At 42.6% G+C, this 27,251-nt stretch overlaps 1 protein-coding gene across 2 annotated transcripts in view; it reads left to right on the forward strand.

The window, feature by feature from the left end:
* The window catches only part of PLOD2 (procollagen-lysine,2-oxoglutarate 5-dioxygenase 2), a 517,076-nt gene extending 491,440 nt beyond the window's left edge, over positions 1-25,636 (forward strand). Inside the window, exons 16-19 of one of the 2 annotated variants that reach the window (XM_069618251.1) lie at positions 807-911; positions 17,533-17,679; positions 17,767-17,892; positions 25,075-25,636. In XM_069618251.1, coding sequence (XP_069474352.1) covers positions 807-911; positions 17,533-17,679; positions 17,767-17,892; positions 25,075-25,230 — 534 coding nt within the window. In that variant the 3' untranslated portion in view covers positions 25,231-25,636. The remainder of the gene's footprint in view (positions 1-806; positions 912-17,532; positions 17,680-17,766; positions 17,893-25,074) is intronic. The other variant, XM_069618250.1, reaches the window with a different exon arrangement.
* Positions 25,637-27,251: the final 1,615 nt, after the last annotated feature.

The following is a 27,251-nucleotide window of genomic DNA, read 5'->3' on the forward strand; positions in this document are numbered from 1 at the left end:
GCTGTATAAAAACACAGTATTGCCAGTTCTGTGATTTGAGCGTGTCACTGGTTTAATGTAGCCATGTAAAAAGGTCTGTCTGTAATTGTACATGTTGCTTGAGGACCGGGTCCCTGTGTGGGCCTGTCTGGAGAGCGTCTCTGTTGATACCTGAATAAGAGACACACAATCCACCCCAATGCACACTGATTGAGGGCCACAGGCCCTGCCCAGATGTCACTGCAGCGACGGTCGTTGCTTTCAAAACGTGTTGTATTGGGCAATATAGCTTGCGTGTTTTCATGCATTAGAATACATGATTCTACTGCTTACGCTATGCAGGCTATCATGCTAAACCAATGTTTTTCTGTATGAATTGGATTTTTTTGCATTCATTTGTATTTATTTTTTGTTTGGTCTGGTTGTATGGAAAAGTTAAACATTTCAAATTCTAAATGTCTGCGGAAATAGAAACAAAAGGGGAATTTAACAAGGGGGCTGAACTTATGCACACTGTATAGCAAGTTCGTTGTATTCCCAAGTCAACCAAAGGTTATTCGGCATGTGGTTCCCACATGTTTTCATTCCTGGAAAACTCGTTTATCATTGTAATTAGTGCTGAAAGAGACTAGTTCGAATATAGCTTGTTTATGTTGCAAACATGCTCAATGAATCGCCCTTGATATACGTGTCTTCCTGAGTAAAGTTCATATAAACCGTTGCTTTTTTTAAAATCATATGCTTGAAAAACTAGCAATGCAAGGTTGCTATTCCCTGTCCTTGGTTGCAATGTGATGCCAATCATGAAAAACATCTTTTTATTTCAGCCATGCCCCGACGTGTTCTGGTTTCCTATATTTTCCGAAAGAGCCTGCGATGAATTGGTGGACGAAATGGAAAACTTTGGACAGTGGTCTGGTGGAAAACACCATGTAAGTGTTTGCGATATGTTAACTGGTTGGCACAGACACCATACTGACTCCAGCAAGTCATCTTGCTTGCGCTTGTCGCCATGGATCAACCGCATCCCCGTCCACCAGGTTCAAATCCCCATGTTTACATCCTCTTCCTCGTGACAATGTTGTGTCGGATTGTCATAAATCATCATTGTTTATTGCAGCACTATTTTCCAGGCATTAGTGGACGTGAAACTGTGCACCCTGGAATTAACTATCGGACACATTATCTTGCAGTATCATTTGTTCTTTAACAGAACAGGATGTGTTTTTGTATTTTAAGGATTTTTTACATTGACAGTATGCCATTGATTGCCCCTGTTTTTTGTGGTTTGAACTGTGTAAAAAGTGGTACATCATTAAACTAGTCTCTCTGAAACGCAAGTGCAGAGTTGGTGATCGGAAGTGGCGGGCATCAGGCACATCCTCTGACAGACTGGTCTGCCGCCTGCTCCAAAGGCAATACAGACTCTCCATCCGCTAGGAGAGAACCCATATCCAAGCCCACATCTGTGGGGTGACTAACAACACAGGCGAAATGTTTAAATCTGCAAGGAACTCACCGATCCTACTGCAGTCTCCACTTCTCCGCTGCCATCTCTGTCCCTCAGTACTTCACTGGCCTCCCACTTCTTAACCAAAACTCAGGACATCCTATCCTCACTCTCCTATTCTCCCTTCCCGCCTCCCTCCCCAGCTCTCAGGCCTCCCTTGGCCCCCCTTTTCTCTTCCCTCCTACTCTCCTCTTTCTCGCACATAGCAAAGGATGAGATCTCTAGACAAGTCCTCTCTATGAAAGTCTCCTTCAAACAGGTGCTCCCCTGCTCCTTCAGAACTATCAAGGACAACATTGCCTCCCCCTGAGCTGGGGGGAAATCCACCAAAAATTCGCGCTATTACAGCCGGCGGGAAATCCACCGACGGTAAGAGCGCGAAAATTCCCCATTGAGCCCAATGGGGAATGGGGCATTCCTGAATAGGCTCAGTGGGGAATGGGGAATTCCATTACCGCCAAACCCGTGATCCGGCGTTAATACCGCCGGGGGTTTGGCGGTAGGGCTAATACCACCGGCAGTAATACCGCCGGCGTTACTGCCCAACTCGTGATGAGGCCCAATGTCTCCAGAGCTCTGGTCCTCTCTAGGCAGGACTACTGCAACAACCTCTTCCTCAATCTTCCTTTATTCTCCCTTCACTCCTTTCAACTAATCCAGAATAGAACTGTGAGACTTATCCTTGGCCTCAAGCCCAAGGACTGCATCTCTCCAGCCCTAAATCCTTTCTACTGGCTCTTGATTGCCCCTAGGATGAAGTTCAAGACCCTCTGCATCATCCAAAAGGATTTCTGGGTTGGGGGTCCCCGCTATTTCTTTAATTTTTTTATTTTGGTTTAATCGCATTTAAGAATTTTTACAAAAACAAGTAAACTGCAGTTCCAAATTCTAGTTCATTCACAAATTCATCCGTTGGAAAAAAAATACTCTGATTCAATTCTCATCAGGTTCCTTGTTACTGTTCTGCGCGTCCAGGCCAATAGCTTTAAAAAACCCTACTACTGCAATAACCCAATTTGTCTTTTCTCCGCTTTTCAGGCGGCCCCACCATACCTGTTCGTCATAAGCATGTGCATCTCTAAACAGGTGGCCTAACCATTTAGATCTTTCCTTCACAAGACCTGAACATGATAGGAGAATGTGCTTTCTTGTTTCAAAATGGGAGTCTTGAGTGCAGAAGCAACAGTTATCTGAGTTAGCCTGCTTCCTGATTGTTAATATCTCATTTGTACCGAGTAAATTCAATCTGAATCTCATGAAGCTTGTTCTTAATTCTATACTCCGGAGTTTAATGAGATATGGTAGAATCTCGTTTATTCTTTTGGGTTATGTGGAAAGTCCTTTGTCAGGGTGCTCTTCTCAGCTGCATCCAGAGTCTCTATCCAGTCCATTTGTAGTATTTTCTTATTTACTTTGACTGGATTAGAGATTACTTCCTCTTCTGAGGTACCCACTTTTTCCACTAGAGTCCTGTTTTTTAGTCTCCATTCCGTTAGGGTGTGGCTTTCATAGCTGATCATAGCTCTGTTGATTGTCCCCAGCATTCTGTTTGAGTTAGGTTGTATTATCTTTCGATATAGCATTAAAACATTTCTTTCGACAATCGCTTTCAGGGATGACAAGCTAATTTCTCTTCAAATCAAAACCATTGAGGTTGACTGTGGCAGACCCAATACTTCTCACCAGAAAAGACCCCCTAGCCTGGGCCAAATTGAGTCAGGGAGTGATAGCATAGCTCCCGCTCCATAAAACATACTTGGAATCACTTTGCTCTGAAAAATTTCAGAGTCGGCATGAGTGAAAATCGACCAAACCTTCTGTTCATAATGTTTCTTAGGTGTTCCTGTTTTCTGGACGACTGTTGCTCAATATGATCCCCAAGTATTTAAAGCTATCCACATTCTCCAGTCGTTTGCCCTCCATGAAAAGTTTTTTCCTGACCCCTTTTTGCCGAACGACATTACCTTTGTTTTTGTTTCGTTGAGTTCCAGATTGTCCTCACTCAGATAGAACTTCAAATTATCCATCTGTCTTTGTAGTCCGACAGGCGTTTGGTCTAACAATATGATATCGTCTGCGTAAAGGATTCTCAGGATTTTCATATTTCCCAATGACGGGGAGAAAGATCGTATTGAGTCTTGCGACTCGCTGTAATCGGCAATGTATGAATTATATAGAACTTGTGCCCGCGGACATGCTTGTTTGACTCCTTGAGCTGTTTTGATCCTTTCTGACAAGAGACCAGCTTTGTTTAATCTGACTTTCATAGATGTCTGTGAGTATAGGGCCTGAATAGGTTGAATGATTGAGCTTGGACAACTCCGTTGTTGCAGTTTCTTCCACAGGGTATCCCTGTTTAACCTGTCAAAAGCTTGCACCAAGTCCACGAAAATTAAGCATATCAGCGTGTTTCCTTCCCAAGCCCTTGCCTTTAATACCCTCATTAGAAAGATGTTCACTGAGGTCCCTAGTCCCCGAACAAAGCCCCCCTGTAGTGGGTCATAGTTTTCTGTGGCAATGGTCCATTCTTGAAAAGCTTCCAGTGCTAAAGAGCCAAAAATCTTGCCAATCATGTCCAAGAGGGCTATTGGACGATATTGCTTAGGGTCAGTCTTGTTGCCTTTTTTGAAGATCGGTACAACATTAGATTTTTTCCATGTTAGTGGAACGTCGCTGCAATCTACGCAGTTCTGGAACACCTCACTTATCAGGACTTCCCAGGCTTCTGGGTGTTGTTTAGATGGTAATTACTTATCCCATATGGTCCAGGTGCACGTGAGTTATTTAGCTTTTTTATCTTCTTTTCTATGGTTTTCTTGTCCCATGGGATCTTCCATCGCACTTTGGGCTGTGACCTTCTCTTGCAGTCTTTGTTTTCGGATGCTTTATATAGATCCCTGAAGTGAATCTTCCAGTCTTTCTCCGGCACAATATTATCGAGTGTTGTTAATTCCTTGCTTTTTGGCTCGATCAGAAAGCCCTCGAGTTTTTGTTACTCAGAGTACGTAACATTTCTTCAGCTTCGGCTTGGTATAGGTTGGCTCTCACCTGCCATATCCATGTTTTATATTCTTTCTCAAGCTTAATTGCTTTTATTATTAAGGTCGGGTTATTTGTGTTTTTAGCCCTCCTTTTGCAACCACCTTTTTTCAACTACTAGCTTGTTACAAGCATGAATCTTTGTTTTTTTGGACCCCTTGACTAAAGTTTGAGGTACATTATGTACTTTAAGAAAGGCATAGTCTTTGAAGACTTCCTTGCCACTTTTTCCCCATCTTTCTTTGGCTTGCTGATACTCATTTGTCAGAGAGACTATTGTTTCTCTTTCAGCCTCAGTCGTGAGTTCCCGTTACAGGGCTCCAAGTTACTTGACATACTTTCTCCGGTCCCTCCAGTGCAGTTCCAAGTGGTGATAAGTGGATTATGATCACTATTTGATGCTCTGACTACTTCAAAGTCAGCTACTAAGTCGAGCAGATTTTTTGATACGCACATATGGTCCAACGTGAGAGCCCCTCCTATTCCTTCCTCCGTTGGAACCCGTGGTAATTGCTTGTTTTTTATTTTGTGGAGGTTATGCAGGTCATAGGCATCCATTAGACAGTTACATTTCCTGCCCCTTTCATGTGAGGGGATTCCTCTACGTTGGTACGCCTCGTTCGTGCCCTCCTTAACGCATACTACGTTTAAGTCTCCCGTGATTATTGTATAGTCGATTTTATAAGTTGTATTTCCTTCTTCAAGTGTGTCCTCTATTGCCTGTAGATATTTTTCATCTTTAGTTCTACCCGGATTCCAGTAGGTGTTAATTACTAGAAACATTTCAGATGGGTTCTGTTTTTCGTGCCCTTTTAGTCTGTTCCACAAGACCAGATCCGCTTGTATCAATTCTGTGGCTCTAAGGGTGAGTTCCAATGTTAATCCACTTCCTGCTCTAATTGCAGTCAGGAGCCCTGAAATCAGTCACCCCAAAAGCCCCTTTAGTGCTGGGGATAGTATCAGGTCAAATCCATCTAAGCAGGGTTTCGTGGTCAACCAGATCTCCTGGAGACACACAATATCAAAATCGCCCAAGTTGACATCTGAGGCTATTGTCAAATGTCCGAAGCTGCGCGTGTTCCATGAGCACAGCAGTTTTTTCCCAGATTCTTCCTGGCTTCCGACTTTCCATAAATCGGACCCCCCGAGTTTCTTTCCGCTCGAGGTTGGTGGCTAAAAAAATGTATAATTTTTGTGTACTCTTGAAGTCCAGATGTTTTGTTTTGGACGAATTTGTTGTTGTTTTCCTTTCCCGCACAAGTTTTGCTGATTTCTTGGAGACTTGTGTTTCTTGTTTGCCACATGATCGTTTTTGTGATATCTCCCCAGTACCGGGCCCCATAGAAGTCTCACTCTACTGTTCTCTTGTTCGTTACTTCCGCAAATGTTCGGTGATCTGCTCCTTTCATATCGGAGACCAAGTTCATGAGTCTTCAATGGCACCCTCCTGTTTAATCCTGAAGTCCACGTCTGGGTTGTATAGTCTGTGTCATTCACTTTTGTTTTTTTTAGAACTTTCCTGTTGATCTAGACTAGGCTTGTGTCCTTCTCCCCTACTTTGCTTTATTGCCGAGTAGCTCTTAGGTTCTGAGAGCTCCTCAAGTACATAGCTCAGCCTTTTAAAGCCTCCTGTGGAGTCTCTGAAGCAGCTTCTTATGTTAGATGCTTCGATGTGAAAATAGGTCCATTCTTTATGGTCCTCAACCTTTGGTTCAACAACCCTGATGTCCATTGAGGATACGTTTTTCAGGTTTCTAATCTGTTCACATAGTTGTAGCACCTTCCTTGGGTTCAGAATTTCATTTTTTTTCCTTTCTGAAAGAGCTTCTAGTCTGAAAACACTATGTTGATATATAGAGTTGTGCACCCCGTTCTTTCTCCCGTTACAAAATTGTGTTGGTGCCCTCTCTTTGATGTGTGCTCTTTTGAGGTTTATCTCATCGCTTTGTCTCTCCCTTTTAGTTCCTTGAGAGGGGCTCCCGGCTAATTCGCCCCTTCTCTTGTAGCTCCTGATGTGACTTTGGGATCTCTCGGGCCCTCTTCTGGTTTTTAGACTTTGGCTTTTAACATTGTTATTCCCTTTTTCTTCAGGAGTCCTTCCATGCACCCTTTCTTTCTTTCTGGTTACCGGAAGGTTACCAGGGTGACGCTCAATCCTTTTTTAGTGGCCTAGTTCCTCTTGCTTCCCTCATCCATTTCTTCTTTTTTAGTTCCAATATCTTTAGATCATCCTGTATTGAAACTATTTTCCTTTTAACGGCTTGAACAGGAATTAGCTCCGATTCTGACTCCTCAATCGAGTAGACACTTAGTTCCATTAGATCTAACATTTGTTTGTTATCTTCCCCACCATTTATGTGAGTGTTTGGTGTCATCGGCGTTAGGGTTAGGCATCCTTTTTGCCTTGTATTTCCCTTCTGGGCTTTTAAATTTACTTCGTTTCGGAGTTCCACCCATGGGTTTTTTGTTTCCTGGGTCATACACTTAGGCTTTCTTGTTTTAGAAGTTGGTTTATCTCAGGAAAATATCATCACTTCCTACTGTATGGTTTGCTTGTTTTGTCCAAATATCCCATATGATGCCATTGTTCCTTCCTTTGTGGTATGACCTGACTTTCCAGGCAATTGTTGCTGGGGTGATGTTTCTATTGTTATCAGTGTCCCTAAGTCTTCTGCAAAGGCTTCATTGGCCTTTTGTTTCTTTTTTCTTGCTTTGCCTGCTCTCTAGGCTGCAATTCTAGATGTTGCATTTCTTTCGTGTCTTCAGGGCCCTCATTGGTTTTGGTGTGAGTCATAAGGTCTGTTTGCGTGTTCACTGAATTAGCTGATTTTTAATTATATTTCAAGAAGTCTTGAGAAAGTGTTTGTGTTGAAATTGATGATTGTGTTTGTTTCCTGGACCATTGTTCTCCTGCTTGTTGGCTTCAATGTGGCTCTCTATGTAAGTTAGTTTGGTATGCATGGTTGACATTATTGAAGTATTGTCCTTTAGTGCTTCGTGCATTGTCTCATACAGTTTACAGAACAGCGCTAGCGCGATTGTGACGGTGGACATAATGGACAACAGGTCCACTTTTTTTGATGGTGTGTCTCGAGCGAGGGACAGGAGCTGATATTTCACTTAGTCGTCTCCTTGGATGGGCCATGTCTAAGATCAGCCCGTGTTGGAGGGTTAGTTGCCACTTTTTCGGTGCCCGACTCCAAGGAGGCACTCTGTTGAGAACCTTCCTTTGATGGTGTTATTCCAGACAATTGGGTAGTTTTTCTGCTTTTTTCCAGAGCTAACTGCACTGAATCTAGTTTAAGTTCTTCAAAAGCCACTTCATTAGCCCTGTACTCTTTTGTTAACTTTGCGCCTATTTCGGCTTTGTTTGTCTTCAGTAGATCCATTGTCAATTGACTGAGTTTTTGTAGTGTATCTTCTTGCACTTTGGTAGTTGATATATGTTGTTCCTCGAGTTGTTTTGGGAGACTACCTACCAGAGGGCCTTGTGTTATCTCCACTTGAGATTCACCCGTTGTTGTGTGGTAGGATTCGGAACCTGCCAATAGTTCTCCATCTGTCAGTTCTTCCGCAACCGATCTGTCACCCGTTGGTTTTCTTGTGAAGAAGTTTTTAGCTTAGTAGTTAGCACTGATTGTTGCTGTACAGTTAGTAAATGAGGAGTCGTTTTCATCAGCTTTGAGTGTGGGCAGTTATGGGCATAACATTTCTTTATGCTTTTTCTTCTGTGTTGTAACCAACTTAAAGAAGGCTCCCTCCCTGCATAGTCGTATTTCTTCTTAGTTTTGGTACTCATGAACAAAGGTTCCCCTAACCCTTTCTCCTTCTGTTGGGTTGGTCAGGGCACCACTTTGGAACACCTACTCTTTTGGATTTTCCTAGAGAGTTTTGGCATTTCCCCTCTATGTGTGATTTCATAGCTTTTGGGTCTAGCACCCCTGTTCCTTGGGGGCCTTTAGCTTCTGTAGGTTGTTGTGCTACTGGAGTGCCCTCTTTCCCACTCCCATCATCTATTTTACCACTCTTCCAGTCCACATGAGTAGTAATTCTTTCGGGGGCCAGGGGGTTATCAGATCTTCCCTGCCTGTGATCTTGTGAACTTCGATGTTTATTTCCAGATTAGGTTTCTTGTTCTGCTCCAGTAAACCATTCCGTATTCGAACATTTGTTGTGCTGTCTTCCCTCCTTATGTCATCAACCATCACTCCCAGCTCAGACACGACAGTGGGTGTAGCTGGCTGAGCTGTGAAGAGCATGTCTCCCTCCCCCCAACCCTCTGTATGTCATGAGTTTCATGAATTTCAGCCTCTTTATTGGGATTTAAGGGTGGGAAGAGATATTTTCGGGCAGCAGTCACTTATTTTGTAGCAAGTCTGTCGGCACCCCTATCATCTGGGGGGCCAACTCCTTAAAGCCGTTTGAGAGAAAAGGTGGGGCGGCTTGTGAGGTTATCACATCATTGTTTCCCTTGTTGGAAGCATCCAGCCCGTCCTCCATTATTTCAGCCTCCCATGGCTGCATGCGAGGCCGCTCTTACCTTCCTTCTTCCCACGTTCTGTCTTTCCCGTGAGACCGGTCGTGGGCAATGTAATTTTAGCATTGCTCACGGACGCCTCTCAGTCAGTTCTTCGTTTGCATCTGCTTCGGAGGCTTCTGCTATCTTCCATGTCGGCACTCCGCTATCAGAGGCTGCAACCACCAAGGTGGGGGTGCGGACAGGGGCTCCCTCTCCGGCCGCCGACCACGGCGAGCAGCAGAACAACATCTCCAGCCCTTTTCCGTCAGGGCTTTATGCCGCAAGGGCACCGTTGCACCCTTTTTCAGAGGGCGCATCGGTGACGTAGCGAGCTGACGCCCGTCAGCTGTTCACGGTGTGCAGCTTCAGTGTTAAAGGAGCCGATCTGCTCCAATACTACAAAAGTCACAAGAGCAATTCAAAAGCAGTTCAGAAGGCTCAAAAGGTGATTCACGGCAGCAATAGTCTGTAATAGGACAGCAGAACAGCGTCACCAGCCCTATTCCGCCAGTGGTCCCCACTATATCCAACTCTCTCTCCTTAAATATCTCCCTGCTAGAGCCCTTCTGTGTTCTAGCTCCAACTCCCTACAAATCAGACGCGTCATCTCAGCAGACAGTGGGGGGTAGATCTCTTCTCAGCAGTAGCCTCCCTCTGGAATGGTCTCCCTGCACCTCTCAGACTTAAACCGGATCTCCTCAAGACCCCCCCTTTTCTCCTCTTCTTCCTTCCTTCTCCCTCTCCTCTGCTAACACCCCCGTTTGTTGTAGTTACTGGCTGCCTGGTTCCCTCTGATCTCTAAAGGGCAGCATGCCCCCCGCCCAGTCCTCCCCCTCCTCTCACTTAGCATGTGGACCTTCACCCCCTGCACCCCATGCAATCCCCAGCACTTGCTCTCCTGGCCTCACCTTAGCACTCGCTCAGCCCCTGTGCCCCCTTCCTGCACCCACCCTTTCACTTGCACTCTCTTCTCTTTACCCTGCACTTCCCTTCCCACCCTAGCACTTCTTACTCCCCCCTCGCACTTCTTGTTACTGCACTGCACAATCCGAATGTCACAAGGCTTAGTAGGACCGTTATTGTTATCTTCTCTCTTGTCCCCCCCACCTTGTTTTGTCTTGTCGCACCTTGAAACATGATTTGTTGGGTAGCCAGTCAAAATATCTAAAACATTACAGAGTGGTACATTTCAGAGTGGACCATAACACCCCAAACATTATTTAAACAAATAAAGGGTAGTGGGGTCAGGAGGTTAAAATGGATTGGGATGGGGTTGAGGTGGAGTTATAAGGATAAAAGAATGGAAGCCTGGGAGGGGGGCTACCCCAAATCATTTTTTTTTTAAACAAATGGGTGTTTTCAGTGTTTTGTCCGCGATGAAATTTACCACACTGTGATTGTTTTCGGTAAGATCACATAATACCCATTTCTTGTATAGGCGGCTTACAAATATCCAATAAATAAAATAAATAAATACATGAATGTTTATATCCTGTAAAGTAATACAGTTCAGGGCAGTGCATGGATAATTGTTTCCTAAAATTGCCATTTCCTCCTCCCCCTCGCTCCCCTGGCAATAATTATTTGCAATTTAGAGCCCATTGCTATTGCTGATCTTGATGAGGACCAGTCTTGCCTTGTAGGACCAGCTGCACTTAGATGTTTCGTTTACACATTAGTAAAATGTACCTGATTCACAGAACAAAAGAGAAGTGCAAGTCACTTACATTTCTGTGAACCTTTGTAAATTATGCTAAGGCACTATTTGGGCCAATTAATGAAGGCGCTGGAAACATACGTCATCGTCTTAATGGCTTACTGCAGAAATCTGCAGGACCCAGGGTTGAGACCCAACAGAGTTGACGCTGCCATTCATCTTCCAAGGGTTGCTGAAGTGAATCTCAACAATTTGAGAAATAACAACTGTTATTACAGAGCTTAGAGGTGAGAGGAATCTAGCATAAAACACTATAGAAATGTGTAATCATTTTGTTGCATTTTCCTGGAAATTTCCATAATTTGCACTTTTATTTTCCTTTGGATATCAGCCTACTGTGTGTGTGTGTGTGTGTGTATTGGGCAATTCAGAAAAATAAACCTTTCTCTGAAAAGCACCAAATTAATGTTAAGATGGCTCTGTAGGGTGTTCAAGGGGGCCAGGTGATTTCCTGAACTAGTTATGTTATGTTATCTTATGTTATGTTACGTTACTTGGCATTTGTATAGCGCCTTATGTATCATTGGTATGACCTCAAAGCGCTGGTAGTTTGAACGCCCTTGGGAACCCTAGTTCAAGTCAGTAAAGAGAGTGTTTTGTAAGGTGCGTGGGTTCACCGGGTATGTGTGCAGCTGGTGTAGTTGTTGGATGATAGCTGCTTCCTAGCGATAGGTGTGGTGCTGAGGAAATCAGTTGGCTGTGTTCAGTCTGGTTAGTGGACACCTAGACTGGGTTCTGGCTGCGTTAGGCCTGAGGGATGTGCTCAGCTAGCTGCGTTTTATTAGGGTGATGAGGTGATCATGGAGTCGTGTTCGTATGTGAACAGCTAGGCCGAATTAACAGGGGCATAGCTGTGTTCTGGTTGAGTGATGGTGTATAGTAGAGAGTAGTTGTAGTGGTGTGATATGGTGGTTATCAGTATAAGCGCCTGAGACCAGGCACGAGAGCAGGACAGTGGGGCCCAGGGTAGTTATGGGTGGGGACACTGAAATCCAGCACTTAACCCCTGCAAGTGGGCATGGGACTGCCACATGTATCAACACAATGCTACTGACTCTTTAGGAGCTAGATATCTTTCTTGGAATGGTCATAGCTTCCCTAACGTAGCAAACAAATGCCCTGCAAAAGAAATTCCAAAGGAGAAGGAAGACAAAGTTTATGATCATATTATTCCTTTAATTTATGCTCCATGAAGACTCATCACGCAGAAGGAAGTGCATTCCGCTCCACTTCTAGATTTGAATACTGGTGCATATTGACAAGAACATGCATTATCCGACTCCTAGTTTGCAGATGGCACGCTTAAAGTCAATAACCAAATAGCAATTTAAAAAAAGAAAATTGGAAATGCTCAAATGACGGCCAACCGCGGGGGAATAAGTAGTGGGATTTAAAAACTTGCGAGGAGAAAGGCAGTCATAGGTGTTTAGAGGAAGTGACAAGTGAGTGTGGAGCGAGTTGGCAATTTAGCAGAGAGTTGGCAGAATGAGGTTGCAGGGAAAGAGGAAGCTATGGAGAAGGTTAGAAGCAAGGGAGAGGGGAGAAAAAAGAGGTAGCTGGAGGTAAACATCAGATGGGAGGAGGTGTACATCAGGTGGCAAAAGATGATCTTAATGTGTCAGGAGGCGAGCACAAAGAGAACAGGAGGTGGTGGGATCAGGAAAACATAATGAGTTGGCAGGAGGTAAACAACAGATGCGAGGAGGTGAACATCGGGTGATCTTAACGTGGCAGGAGACAAGCACAAAGTGATAGGGGAACAGGAGGTGGTGGGATCAGAAAAACAAAAACAAATAAATTGGTTGGCTGGAGGTAAACATCCGATGGAAGGAGGTGAACATCAGTTGGCAGGGGGTAAGCATAAGAAGGTGAAGGGAGAACAGTAGATGATGTCAGGAGGTAAGCATAAAGTGGTGGTAGGAGATGAACATCAGGTGGCATGAGAACAGCGAGGGGGACCAAGCCAAAATAGTAGGGTTCGGTAGGGTCTCCCCCTGAGAAAATGTTTCAAACAATGGTTAAAATTAAGCATTTTATAGCACTATATGTGCAAATATGGGAAAAATCCACACAGTTTGCAATTAATTTGGTATTACAGCACATGAACAGATCCAATAGATGCAAGTTACCAACATTGCACAGAACCATTTTCCAACACATTTACATTATTTTCCACAACATATGCCAGTATATAAAACATGTTCATGCTGGTTGTACCTATATATGCCCATGGGCTCTGCACCAATAGATGCCAGTATTACTACAAACGATCTCCAGACTGGCCATACCAAGATAGTCCAGTGTACCAAATAACCACACTTATGTTTGCTTTTACCTTTGATGCAAAAGTACAAAGATGCCATGACACACTAAGAATAGTAATTTAAGCCAGTCTAGCTATGTAATAAAACTCATTATGTTTGCTTTACCCTTGATGTAAAGTAAAACTTAACAAATGTCATTACAGCTGCAGTAATGCACAGAAAGGTCACCATTCTGCTAGAATGCAGGCTTCTTTCTTTTTCACCAGTTTTAGTGTGCCTGTCCTTTCTTGGTCCTGCTTCTGCTGTCCTGGGTGAGGAAGGTCCTAGTTGTACTTTTATCTTTGTGGGCAACCCTTTGTGTAGTCCGGCAAGGCTCGAGAGTTTCTGTTAAGTGAGGGAGGAGTCTTAAACTCTGCTCACCTTTGTCTTCTGGTGTTCTTGTGAGAACCCAGTCACCACTGGGGGTTGGCTGTTCTGATTGAACAGCCACTTGCCCCTTTCCGTAAACTGCAGGGAGAGTTTGCAGAGGATGTGTGTGGTTTCCTGTATAGCTGGCCTGGATCTGAAAGGAGAAGACTGCTGTAGCTACTTCCAGCGACTAGAGATGCCTGCTGTGTAACCGCTGCCTGTGCTGACCCCTTATTTGATGCGACAGAGGAGCCCTGACAACGATGACTCTGACCCATAGACTGGTGGGACCAATCATTCTTAATAAGACCTGCATTTTGAGCTATCCGGTGATGAGCTGTGACCTTTCTGGGTTGCAAACCGCCAATGCCCTGGGACCTCAAGCCATAGCGCTGGGCAATGTCTTCCCAAGAACAGATCCTGCTGAAAGTTTGGTGAACTCCTGCTGCTCCTCCAGAGACACGATTCCACTCTTTAAAGCCCCCTCGCCAGAGTGCTGGACCGAGATAGCGAGGTGAATCTGATCGGCAACAGCCATCCTTCAACTTGTACCTAGAAAAGGGTGCCAAAATCAAAGAGCCACAAGAAGCCCTGAATAACCCTTTGTAAGGAGCCTTTTCTGTTGACTGCTGCTACAAGTACCCATCCAGTGTCTGTTCTTTCATCACCACAACCAAGAATCCAGATACTGTGTCCTGTGCTGCTGCATCGTGAAGGCGTCCATCTTCAAGCTCTTCTTCACTGCTGAGGTACTGTGTGGCTTTGGGTAATACTTACCAAAAGTCCTGTGTCACTCCTGAAACCCCTGATTTATTTTCCGTGGTCTGGGTGACCACTTGCTCCAGACCAGGCACAGACCTACTGACACCATTCCACCATCCCAGACCAGATGTTCTGGTGGGGCGCTGAGCAACCTGCAAATAAAACTGGTGTTAGTTCAGGAGATGGGCCACAATGCTGAGTTCCTTGCTCTTAATAAGGCACGGTACACTGGGGGAGAGTTTTGATGCCCATATGAGCTTTTATATAAAAGAAAGCACAATCTTTAGACATACCAAATTCTTTCAACACAACCTGCCCCCATCTGTTTACTCATTCCATGTTTGATGATGCATTATTATAGGTAGGAGATACCCCTTGCACAAACCCCTATGCATGTTAACCTTGAGAAGGTTATTCATTACTTCACCCTGGACATCAATCTTATGACATTCCCCATTACTTTCCACATGTACTTTTCCATTGCAACACTTTAAATAACCTTGGCCAATGCAGTCTGCCCTTATTAACTAACCCACAGTCCTCATTGGTCAGTCCCAAAACAAAGTAGGTAAATTACAGTACCTTCATCTGGTGCCATCCCTGTCCTTCTGCACACATGACCACAAACCCCTGCTCTGACGCGGGTGGCTTTCACAGGGCATATGGGTGGCTTTGGCAGCCTTGTGTCCTAGTCGAGCTTGGGAAGCCATGGTATACAGATGGGCTATTAAAAGAGTGATTTCCTTCATGATGGTGCGCACATGCAAATTCCTCCCTTAGGGCTTTGGGAGCCCGTGCTTTCATATTGGGCTTTGGGAGCCCTTTCATTCATGCTTGGGCTTAGAAGCCCATATTTCCTCTGTGGCGGTGAAAATACTGAGTGAAACCCTAACTGTTAGTTTGGGTTTATGGGCCCATAGACTCCCTGCTAGAAGGTGCAGGGTAAAATGTGGTGGTGTGTACACACTGTTCTAGGGCTCAGAGAACTCTGTTTATGTTTCCTCCGTGGCGGTGTGAGTGCAGCACCAGTGTTTAAAGCTAGCCTTTTAACTTATTTCCTCAGTGGCCGTGTTGAGGCTGGAGTCACCCGCCCTGTGCTCCAATGGGGCTTTGAAAGCCTTCTGTTTCCTCCGTGGTGGTGCATTGGTTAATTTCATTCTAAAATGTAAGGTTGGTGTAGCTATATGTTTCTAGAAACTGAATAAGTAACAGTGTACTACCAAAAGGGTCTGCTTACCCTGAATTGCCTTGGTCATTCTAAAAGTCTACCATTGTGGTTTTACTCCCCTTTAATAGCATACTGCCATTCTAAATGTTTATCACTAGGATTTACTCACCGTGAACTGCAAACCTCTATTCTAAATGAAGTTTATGCATGGTAGGTGTTATTATGTGTCTAGACTGACCTACATTTGTGTCACCCAATCAAGTTTGCTTTACCCGTTATGCACAGTAACGGTGCATCAAAGATAAAGCAAACATGATAGGTGTTATTACCTAGCTAGACATTGAATGTAGGCCAGTGACAACACTTGTCACGTTTGCTTTACTCTTGATGTCTACAGAAGTACAGGTCCAAAGGCTTCCAGCAACCTCAATAGGTTTTTAGCATAATGGAGTCAGAGCTGCTTAGCATGTGCATCTCACCTGTTCTTGTTCCCATATGTGCACATTGAGCATTGCTTCAGGTCAAATATACTGGCAATACCTCCTGAAATGCAGTATTTTGTGTTTAGCACGGTGTACAACTTCTGTAATCTGGATCCCATGTGTTCTATTTGTAAGACTAGCATGTTGTTTGAATGTGAATGGGCCTATAAATCAAAGAGTGGGATGTATGAAGCACAAAGATATATGTGGTGTAGATAGTCTTGAGTGTGAAGGAAAAGTTTTTTTTTTAAAATATATTGACTAGGTTTACTGCGAGATAACCTAAAACCATGCCACACCAAAAAAGTTGGGGCCACTCCTGCAAATTGGGTGTAACTTAAATGTTTTTTTTAAGTTAGTTACATATTATGCGTTTATGAATCTGCTTTGCGGATGGAATACCAACCAGTGGTTGGCCTATGTTATGATAAGCCTACTAATTTATGCGAAATACATGACTGTTTGCGGATCAGCTATTGGGTGTGCAATTCACACAAGAGTGAAATGCACCACATTCATACTCAGCTTTCAATACATGGGCCCTCATTACAACTCAGGCGTTAAGGGTTTAACGGCACAGTCGGCGCCGTTAACCCTTAACGCCTGATTACAAGTGTCCCTTTGCGGGTTGGTGTTTAACGCCTGCTTTTAGCAGGCGTTAAAAATCCAACCCACAAAGGGACTTTGGAGCTAATTACGGCACCGTAATTTACGGTGCCGTAATTAGCGCCTTCCCCATTCCCATTATGCCCTATGGGGGCAAAAATGGGAATGGGGAAGGGCAAATGGTGAATGGGGAATTACCGCCCACTCACCTTGGAAGGGGCGGTAATTCCGCCATCCACCATGGCGGAATCGTAACCTTAGCGGCATGGACCATGGTGCTAATAGCACTATGGTCCTCCGCCAAGGTTGTAATGAGGGCCATGGATGTGTTCTATGGGTTGACATAGAGATGAAATTGCAAAAGATCCAGGGAACCTGGAGTGATTTGCTTTGTCGGGTCCGTTTCTGAAAGGGGTGCATTTTATTTATGTGTACATTAACCGTCTAGCATGAGTGTAGTTGCTTTTAGAAGCAAGCTTTCCCTTTCTGAATTGACCACATTATGATGGTCCCGAAAATCAACCTTAAAGTCTTTTTTTGTATTGCAGGAAATAACTATAATGTTCGTAAGCCAAAATTCCATTGAAAGCTTTCTATTACTGAGAATACGCCTCCCGCCCACACATATAGGAAACAACAATGTAAAAGACTGAGATTTCACATTGCATTAAGAGTCACAGATTTAAGTACTATACTCGTATTATGAAGCTCTGTGACCACGAGTTTCATTTTGGTATGCAATCTGTCAAATTCATTATAGTTCACTGTTATTTGGAGAGATACCCATGCCTTCCAAAATAAATAGTTCTGCGAGCCGTAAAATAGAATAAAAGATCCTCACTGTTTCCACAAAACTGCATAAATAGACCATACAATTGTGCATTACATACTGAATAAGTTAGTAGTAAATGAGATTCACTTGCTTAGTTCACTGCTCAGAACTCAGAGGAGCACCCATGGCCCACGTGACTTCTTCACATGGGCCATTGAGTGACAGTGGAGATTAATCAGTTCTTGCTGGAGGTTTAAGTGTGTTGGGGAGGTTCTGAAGCTTTCCAATTTTTTTTCTATCAATTAGGACAGCAGGATTTCTGGAGGCTATGAAAATGTGCCCACCGATGACATTCACATGCGGCAAATTGGACTGGAGAATGAGTGGCTCCATTTTATTCGAGAATTCATTGCACCTGTGACGCTGAAAGTGTTTGCTGGCTACTACACAAAAGTAAGTTGGACACATTTTGGAGGGATTGTGAGGGGTGAAAGAGCATTTAGTTGAAACCTGCATTTCATTCTTTGGTTTCTTTTGTAGGGTTTCGCCTTGTTGAATTTTGTTGTAAAATACAGCCCTGACCGTCAGCGCTCCTTAAGACCTCATCACGATTCCTCCACGTTCACCATCAACATAGCACTCAACAGCAAAGACGTGGACTTTCAGGTATGCTTGTATTATGGTAGACATGCCTTTAGATTTTCAAAACATGTTCTGTGTTTATTGTTGCGCAGTTTGTAGTCTGTTTGTAGTCTGGCTCTCCAAATGTCACCTGAACTATTGCACACTAGTGCTACACCTGCAGATTATTGTTGACATACATAGTAAAGAGATGATTCAAGAAAGGATGGTGGCATTTGCGAAAATGGCACACCAATAAAATAGGCTAGATTCATAAATGCAAATAGTAGTGCAAATAACTGAATCATTGTGACAAGGCCTTAAAGGGTTCCTTATGCCTCCTTTACAAAGAATAATGGAACTGTGAGAAATGTTCAGTTTTTTTTCCAATTTGGAACCTAGTGCCTTTTACTGAAGAGTGATTACATGTCAAAAGTCAGTGTGGGCATAGATTTGTTGTGAAATTCGTCAACATACTGTCTAGCAGCATCAAACTGTCATTAGAGGGTGCCAAAAGACTGTGTAATACTAGGACACAGCCACAATTGTGGTACCCATGTTTGGGCAGAGCATTTCTGGCGCTAGCCATTTCTCCATGTCACCTTGGCAAAGGCTCCTTTAGGCGGACTCTGTTTGCTGTGTTTAGCAGGGCGCAGGGACCTGCGTACCTGGATAGTGCTGTTTGTTTAAATATATTGTTGCCTGAAGCACTGAAAAATGCTTCAGAAGACATTATATTTAAGCAAACACTAGCAGCTCAGTAGATTGAGCCTATTTGTGCATGGAGTATGCATTTAAAGTAGAATTCTATATAATGAGCTAACCTTTACTTGACATTAGGAGTCCACATGAAGCAGAATCCTTCCTTTTCTGTGCAATGTATATCCCATTGCACATTTTGGGGGCTAGAAAACTCTATCTAGGATGTTTCCTTTATGCAAACCCTGTTTTTCATAGGTCAAGAAGTCTATGAGTCATATTGTACACCATACTCACAAACCTCTATTACATTTGCTCCTGTGACAAATCAAGGAATTAATTAATCATTGGTTAATTTCAGCGACTAACATTCCCCATGCAAAAAGCGATTCTAGGTATTATACTTTAAATCTATGTCCACATTTAGTGACATAGCTTATAAACAAGGTTCTCACAAAAGAATTAAATTCGCTATCTGGCATTTAATTAATTATTGGGACATATATCTATATGCAATACGGCTAATGTACTCACTTTTGGCTTGTCTTTTAAAGGCTCAGGACAGATAGGGCGATCGCTAGCTTCAGGCAATTATTTCCATCTGTCCCCCTGCTCCTTAATCCCCATCAGGCAATCTGGTTCTGTCTTGGGAAATGCTCCTGCATTCAGGTACCTCTAGAGAAGGCCTTTTCAAAAAGGATTTCCATCCGCTACATCCAGGAGAAACCACAGTCAGCTCTTCCCCTGTCGGACAGACTCTTGCTCTGCTGCTTTCACCAAATAAATGTTTCCAACTTCCTACATGTTTAACTTTAAATGCCTAACAAACTCCACCCATGCAATATCATTTAGGATAGCAGTATCAGACTGGATGTAGCCTGTGACAGGTTTCCATCAATTACTCACAGCCACCAGAATCCTCCCCCTTTTTTGATTGGCCCAGTTTATTTTACCATGTCATAAGGGCACATTTCTAATTATGAGTTAGCCCTCCTTTCTGGAATTAGGATCAAATGTGGACTGAAATATGTCTTTCCCTTATAATTTCTTCTATGACCCACGCCATCCGTGAGGTCTAAGTATTTGGGATCACATTGAAATGCTAAATTCAAACATCCTCAAGTTTCTGTAGTTGTAAGCATAGCAGATGTATTCAAATGAATCCATGTATTAATAATTCATAGATATGAATGTATCCTTTTTTACATGTATGTGATAAGGGCAGCTCTGCTAAATTTAAATCTAGCTTTGATTTTGAATAAAGTGAAGGGATCAAATGTTAGAGCTGATTTTGTAGTTCAATATTGTGTTATTTTAAATACACTTCATTACCAATGGCTGTACCTTTCATGTTTAGTTGGAGTATTGAAATTAACTGAAATATATGCTGAACACTATGCTTTATAATAAACAATGGACTGCCTCCTGATGATCAGTTGAATGCTTACAAACACAAGAAAAAAAGATTATTATGGATGGCTTAAAATCCACAAATCCACAAATGGCAATGGCAAAACAATCTGAAAATGTGGCAGGGGATTGCTCGAATTTCCAAAAGTAAGAACTCCAGACTCTGGAACAAAGTTCATGGTAAGATCAGTGGTCGAAGTGAGCGGGAGCGGTCGGGAGCGGTGTTCCTCTACTTTTTTAACTTACCTTGTACAGCTCCTATACTTTTATTTTAAAAAGAAACCGTTCTGGAATGGTTTTGTTTTAAAATAAAAGTGTAGAAAGAAGTTGAAACCTTCACTTTCAGTGCACTGCACTGAACATTCCCAAAAACAGCAGGTGCAAGTGTTTGGGGGGGTGTATTGTGTGTGTGGTAGGGGTTGTTGCAACAGGGTTTGTGGGGAGCAGGGGCAGGCCAGCAGGGATCATAGTTCCACTACTTCTTTTTGTACACTTCGACCACTGGGTAAGACTCAGGCTGATAAATTCAGGATAGGGGTCTCAATGGCTACCTGAAAGGAAACGATATCTCCAACAATGGGGATTAGGCCCAATACTGGAGGCTGTAAGCATTCTCGGTCTCTTATATATTGGGAATAATAAAATGATATAAATACTATCTTAAATCTGATCAAATATTTACCTAATTCTGTAGCTCCAGGTCCTGATGGTTTATGCTACACTCTTAAAGACTAAAGGCCTGATTTACAAAAATGTTTTCAATGGGACTGTCCCATGTTAAAACATTTTTGTAAATCAGGCCCTACATCTCTGAACTCGGGACCTATTTTGCACAATTTGTTTAAAGCTATTACTTTTACTTGTAAGTTCCCCAAAAGTGGTAGAATAGGCTAAGGAAAGTCCTTAAACAGACTGTGACCTGTCTACCAAGAGTGGGAAATATTAGCCTTCAATGGTAAGCTTATACCAATGATGTGTTGATCTTTGATTTTACCCCAAACGGTCTACAGAACCAGTTAGCGGCCCTGCAAGAATTTGTGGGACAACAGTCCTTAGTAATTAATGCTAAAAAAAACTAAAATAATGGTCTTTAATAATCAGAAAAGGAAACAGAGGAATCTGTTGCATATTAACAGCTCTGATATAGATGTCATGACCACTTATAAGTATCTGGGATTAATTATATTATTGATTTCAAGATGGCGTGGTCAGCTCACTTTGAAAATACAGAATGCAGTTTTAAGCAAACATTGGTAGACTTAAGATCTTTTCTCATCACCATTGTGGTTATACTTTTTAAAACCTCTAATTGACATCTAATAAGCAAAATTTGCCCCAATTGTGTTATAAGTGGGAAAAAGTTGGGGTCAATGTTTATGTGATAATTTAGACAAATGACCATATACTACAACATTATTAAACAGAGGGTTGGTCTGTATGACCTACTTCTACAGGCTACTATAGATACCTTGATGACTATGTCAAAGACTGTGTACCTACCCTATATCTCATATCATCGAAAAAAAAATCCCTTTGGCCTAGTTGCAATCCACATATAATCACTGGATGAAGATACAACCGGGTAGAATTTATGATAGATCAGAAATGAACCTTCAGCAAAATATAAACAATATCTTTGTATAGGTAATTCATGAACGGTGGATTTGGCTACAAAGTGTCACACCCATGAATATCTTGCTTACTATCCCTTATTAGATGGTCTACTGCATTACGTGAATGCCTTCCCAAATGTATAAATTATAAGAATCTACTAATGTCTAAAATGTAATCAACTCCTTACTATGGAAGTGGTTGAGGCTTGGTAAAACGTACCAACGACATTAAGAAAATTCTGACTTTGTAGTACTGGAGAAACTGAGACAAGAAAGCAGCTAATACTTTATTGTAATCAGATCATGTCAATATCTGACATGAATCACTTTAGAGATTATTATAACTTGCTATTTGATAATGAAAGAAAAGAAAATGTACAGGCAAAAAATATGGAAGATAATAGCATTAATTTGAGGTATGGTGCAGTTAGAGTGTGGAATGATTGCATACATTTCTGTATTATCTTTTGTATAAAAAGCTACTTATTGTGGATGTATTATACTAAATAAGAAAATACTCTTGAATCAAAAGCTTCATTTAATAGGGTGCTTTTCATGGAGCAGATACATAATGGCTAATTCCTTTAATGCCCTTCTAGATCAAGGTTCAGCGTTGTGTGTGTACCTCCGTTCTTATGAGTGGCACTTACCATTTGGCCTTTCATTTTGAACTCTGACCCTGATTACCTGTGATTACATCTGATAATATGTAGTTCCACTGATTTGAGCTACGTCCATTATCCAAGTTATAGCAGTGTTTTTCTTAATATGTTAAAACAAGGTCTTTTTTAGTGTACCCATCTATGCCTCTTCATCTCTGTTAATGTGTTAGTCACTGATGATTAATGGGGAGGTCTGCTTTACAGACTTCTGCACTCTTTGTCTTGATAGTTGGGCCTTGTGTAAACATATCTCTGGTTTAGCTAGGTTTCAACTAAATCAACCATTTCAAAGGCATATGTAGAAAGTAAATGGGTGTTGCGGAATTCTTACTGATAATTAACGTTATCTATATAAATTATAACATCTATTTTCTCTTCGTAAAATATGAAACTATAATTTGTATAAGTCTGCATGTTTTTCATACACGTGGCTGCACAAACAAGCACTCTGTGCATCAAGCAATTATGTTGTGAAAAGAAACACTTCTTCCTGACATATGTGGAATTAAGTAGGTCATATTATACATAACCATTCAAAATTTACTTTGCTTAATGAATGCATTACATTTACTCAAATATCCCTACAGAACTCCGGCATGTCCCCCCTACCAACACACACCAGACCTGCCTTGTGCATTACCTTCTTCGGTGATAGTCCTGGTATATAGATCGAAGCCCTACACTTAAACCAAGCTAAATAGGCCTGCAGGATCGAAAGCCTCTGTGCCCACTGATATTATTGTGTTCCTTCCCATCTCTCTGTTTTGTTCTGCTTTCCCCCTACCCTTTTAAACCAAGTTCCTCCTACCTTATTGTCCTTTCCTGCCTTGAAGGAGTTATTTTACTGCATGTAGTGCAATACACAAATCATAATAAAAGTAATTAGGGCTGGGCTTGTAGTCCAAATAAATGGTATCATCCATTTGTGTTTTCAGGATGGCCAACAAGTACTAAAACAGTTATGATTGATTATCGTAATTTTTAGCTCTTTCTGTTAAGTATTAATTCTGGATATTCACAAAACACAACAGGAATTAACTATGTAATGGTAGAACATGTCCTTCCCTAATGATAGTAGCTAGACTCAACCACAACTGTGCAGCAGATAATACAAAGATTTGCCGAAAGCTCTTAATCAGATCATAGACAAGCCCATTCTGATGTCTGCTTGTCATGATAATCAGTCTTACCCAGGCCGCTGCATGATCTAAAATAGATAAACTCTCCTAGAGCTCTGCTCATTGGTGTCTTTACCTCAGCTCCCTCTGCATTCCACATACACCTGATATTTAAAGGTTTATTGTAATACATGCTATGTTTAACTCATTATCATTTAACTTTCCTTCTCCGCCCACAAGTCAAACTTCCTACTGCACCTCTTCAGAGGTACTCTGCCTTTCCTCTCCTTCCCCCAGAAGCTCACTGTCTCTGAAGCTCTGGTTCTCTTTAGGTTGGACTATTGTAACAGCCTCTTTCTAAATCTACCTGCCTCTACTCCCTGCCCTCTGCAACTAATCCTGAACAGGACTGCAAAACTTGTCCTTGGCCTCAAGCCCTGGGATCGTATCTCTCCTGCTCTGAAATCGCTCCATTGGATCCCAGTGGATGCAAGGATTGAAATAAAAACCCTCTGCATTGTCCACAAGGCTTTCTGAGGGCTGGGTCCAAAATACCTTCAGCTATCCCTCCGCAAATACCTCCCCCCTCGGGCTCTTCACTCCTCTACCTCTAACCCCTCAGGGTCAGTTGTTCTTCAAAGAAACAAGCTGGGCGTAGATCTCTATCTTCATCTGGGGCCTCCCTCTGGAACAGCCTCCCTGCCACTCTAAAACTTGAGGAGAACCATCTCCGGTTCCGGAAGCACCTCAAGACTTTCCCCTTTGCTCCTGCCTTCGCCCCCGTTTCTGCTGCTGACCTGTTCTCTCTCAGCACCGTGAACCTGGCCACCCTCTGTCCGACGGGCCCAGGTACCTGCTCATCCAGCCACCCTCCAGCACCGCCTTCGGGCCACGCCTTGCACTGGGGTCTGTATCTTTACCCTGTACAGTGCCCCCCTTTTTTCTTCCTGTGCTTATCAGCCCTACCATGTCTGCTGCCTTAAACCCAGCACTTCAACAAAGAGGTGATGGCTGGAAGGTTTATAATTAATCTTAACCTCTGGTATTGCTCTGGGCAACCCTCCAAATCATCGTTCTTCGCCTGCCAAGCCATTAACAGAAGGGGGAAAAACCCTAAAACATGTAATTTGGCTCTTATGATCACATATCAATCCGCATGCCCTGGCCTCGGTCCTCTGTCTTCTTTTTAAGATGACTTCAAATATTGACTTTTATCTTCTCTTCATCTCGAATCCGATTTTTGTACTTGGGGATTTTAATCTAGAACTTTCTACGATGCAAGCATCTTCTCCTTTTCTTTCATTTCTCCAGTCTTATCATCTCTATCATATATCCCTCTGTACACTCCACCATTTCTGGCTCCTCCCTTGACTTCATTTATATCTCTTCCTTTGGGCGCCCCTATTATTACTAACCCAATTTATTTGCCTGGCCATCTCCTCCTTTTCTTTGCTATATCTCCCCATTCTCTCCCTTCCATATATCCCTCCTTCCTGCTCACTAACACCCTATTTCTTTATTCCCATTCGTAAATATGTGGCTACCGATCATGACCAAAATTCTGCATTTTCAGATGTGTGTCCAAGCCTTCGACTTGCATAATATATTGCCTATGTATGAAGCATTATGTAAACAACATACATGTGGGCTAAAGAAAAAGCCAACTCTGTTACATGATTATCAATACATTGATATGTTGCACTCTCCCGTTTCTTTTTGGTGCAGGGCGGTGGCTGCCGTTTCCATAGATACAACTGCTCCCTCGATTCGCCCAGGAAAGGATGGAGCTTCATGCACCCAGGGAGGCTGACTCATTTGCACGAAGGGCTCCTGGTTACTAACGGAACACGATACATTGCAGTGTCTTTCATCGATCCTTAAATACTACCGTGAGGTTTGCCTACCATCCCAAAGACTGGTGCTAGAAAACTCGTGTCCTTGAAGAAGATGCAAACATGTGTTATTGTTTTGTTTTTAAAACTGTATGCCTCACTGGCAGGGACATTTGCAGACTTCTTTAAGGCAGAATTGTTTCTTCAGGCCAACTCCTTCTGGAACTCTGACTCAGTCCTTAAATCATCCCGACTGGCCCAAGCCTTATCATTCCAGCCAAAGACCATGATGTAATGGTGTCTCCGGTGTCTGCTGCCAAGGAAGGGCCACAGACGTACATTGGGTCCGCCTAGTTATTTATGTGCCACTTTGAAGTGTAAGGAAATAAGGATTCAGTAGAAATACTGCTTGTGTTGCTGTAGCAAAGTAACAGAAATCTACTGTTTTCAAAGTATGTTTTTGTTTTGTTGTTTGTAAGAATGGGAACAGGCAAGTTCATTTTTATTATAATCAGGCCCTGTAAATTGATGGCATGGTGCCAGTTTCCGGGTAATGTAGCATACCACCCATTCCTTGCAATGAAAAGTACATATGTCTTCCAATGAATATTGCTGGCACACGAGATTGCATTCCCGACAAATCAAAGGTGAGAACACACTATAAACGCACATTTAAAAAAAAAAGACTTTGAGCTTTATCTCCAATTGTATAGTTTCACAAAAAGTATTCAGTTGTGTTTGCGTCCTTGTCATCACAATATAAATGTGTGGTGATGAGAACTGAATTAATCAGTAGGGTTGGGGCGATGTTTTTGTGGTTGAGGTCATTATTGTCCAAAAGGCTTTACAATTTGGTGGCCCACATGTGAACTGTGAGGGGGGATAGCTCTGATGGGGATAGCTCACGGGCAATTCGTTTGTCTTGGACGCAGGACAGTGCAGAGCAACACAAGTTCAAATCCCGATCCTGCACTTAGAAACCAATCTCTGCTATTAAGTGCATTATAAAAGAACAATTATAACTATATTTAAATGCCTCCAAGGATGTCCAGTTGCATTGGGTAACTGTGCCTCTTCACACTCTAAAATCAAACTAATTTGGCACTGATTGACACACTTCTATTGAAGTTTCCACCTAGAGGGTCAAGGCCGTCATGAAGGTTGTATCTCAATAACACCCTCCCTTGTGTGGTCGCCTCCAGATCAGGGCTTGATTGACGTAAAAGAGATGGAATGTGGAGCATGCATGCTAACCACCATGCTTACATTTCTACCGCTCTGCAGATCTAGTGCGTCTTTATTTCCCAAAACTGACGTTATAGGCTAGCTAAGGGCTCTCCAAGTATTGTCAACCATAGCAAAAAAAGACATTTGTTTTCTGTATATCAACACACAATTAATTTAAATACAGTGAATTGTAATGGGTGTTGTCCACACAGCCAGTGGTAAGCCTGGTGCGTTTGTGTCATTCTAGCATCTGAATTGGAGGCCCCTTTGCTACCAAATCCCATCCCTTATAGGAAAGGTTGTTGTCGTGCATTTGTTTATCTCAACCTTTGGGGTGGAGTAAAATTATAGGAAAATAACAGCAACATTTTTAGAAGGATTTCCAGCCCATTAATATCAGTTGTTTGCTGCGTTAGGTATACAACAATACAACACGAGGCATATACCTCAGAACTTACCATAAGTATGGTCAGTAGAAACTAGTGGCATATGAAGTGCCGCTTGCTGTTACCGTTACCTCATACACCATACTCATAGTGAGTGCTTCCTGTGTCATCCATATAACATATTAAATATACACACTGTGTTCATTTCCATCAATTGGCACTTCTCACGAGAACTAAAGTTCACACACAAAATATGGGAACTATTTTGGAAAAATTAGATGTTCATGCAAAGGCGTATAGTTTGAATATTGCACACCTGGGATGCACACCATTAGCCAATTCAAAAAATCATGCTCCAATTACATATAGAGAATATTTTAAAGGCATTAGGGTCGATTCACACACAAGTTGCTAACTTTTGAGTTTTCTCATCCCTCGGAATTGCAGAGTCACTCAT

Source organism: Ambystoma mexicanum, chromosome 10 (genome assembly GCF_040938575.1).
Source record: "Ambystoma mexicanum isolate Mex_15411 chromosome 10, UKY_AmexF1_1, whole genome shotgun sequence".
NCBI lineage: Eukaryota > Metazoa > Chordata > Amphibia > Caudata > Ambystomatidae > Ambystoma > Ambystoma mexicanum.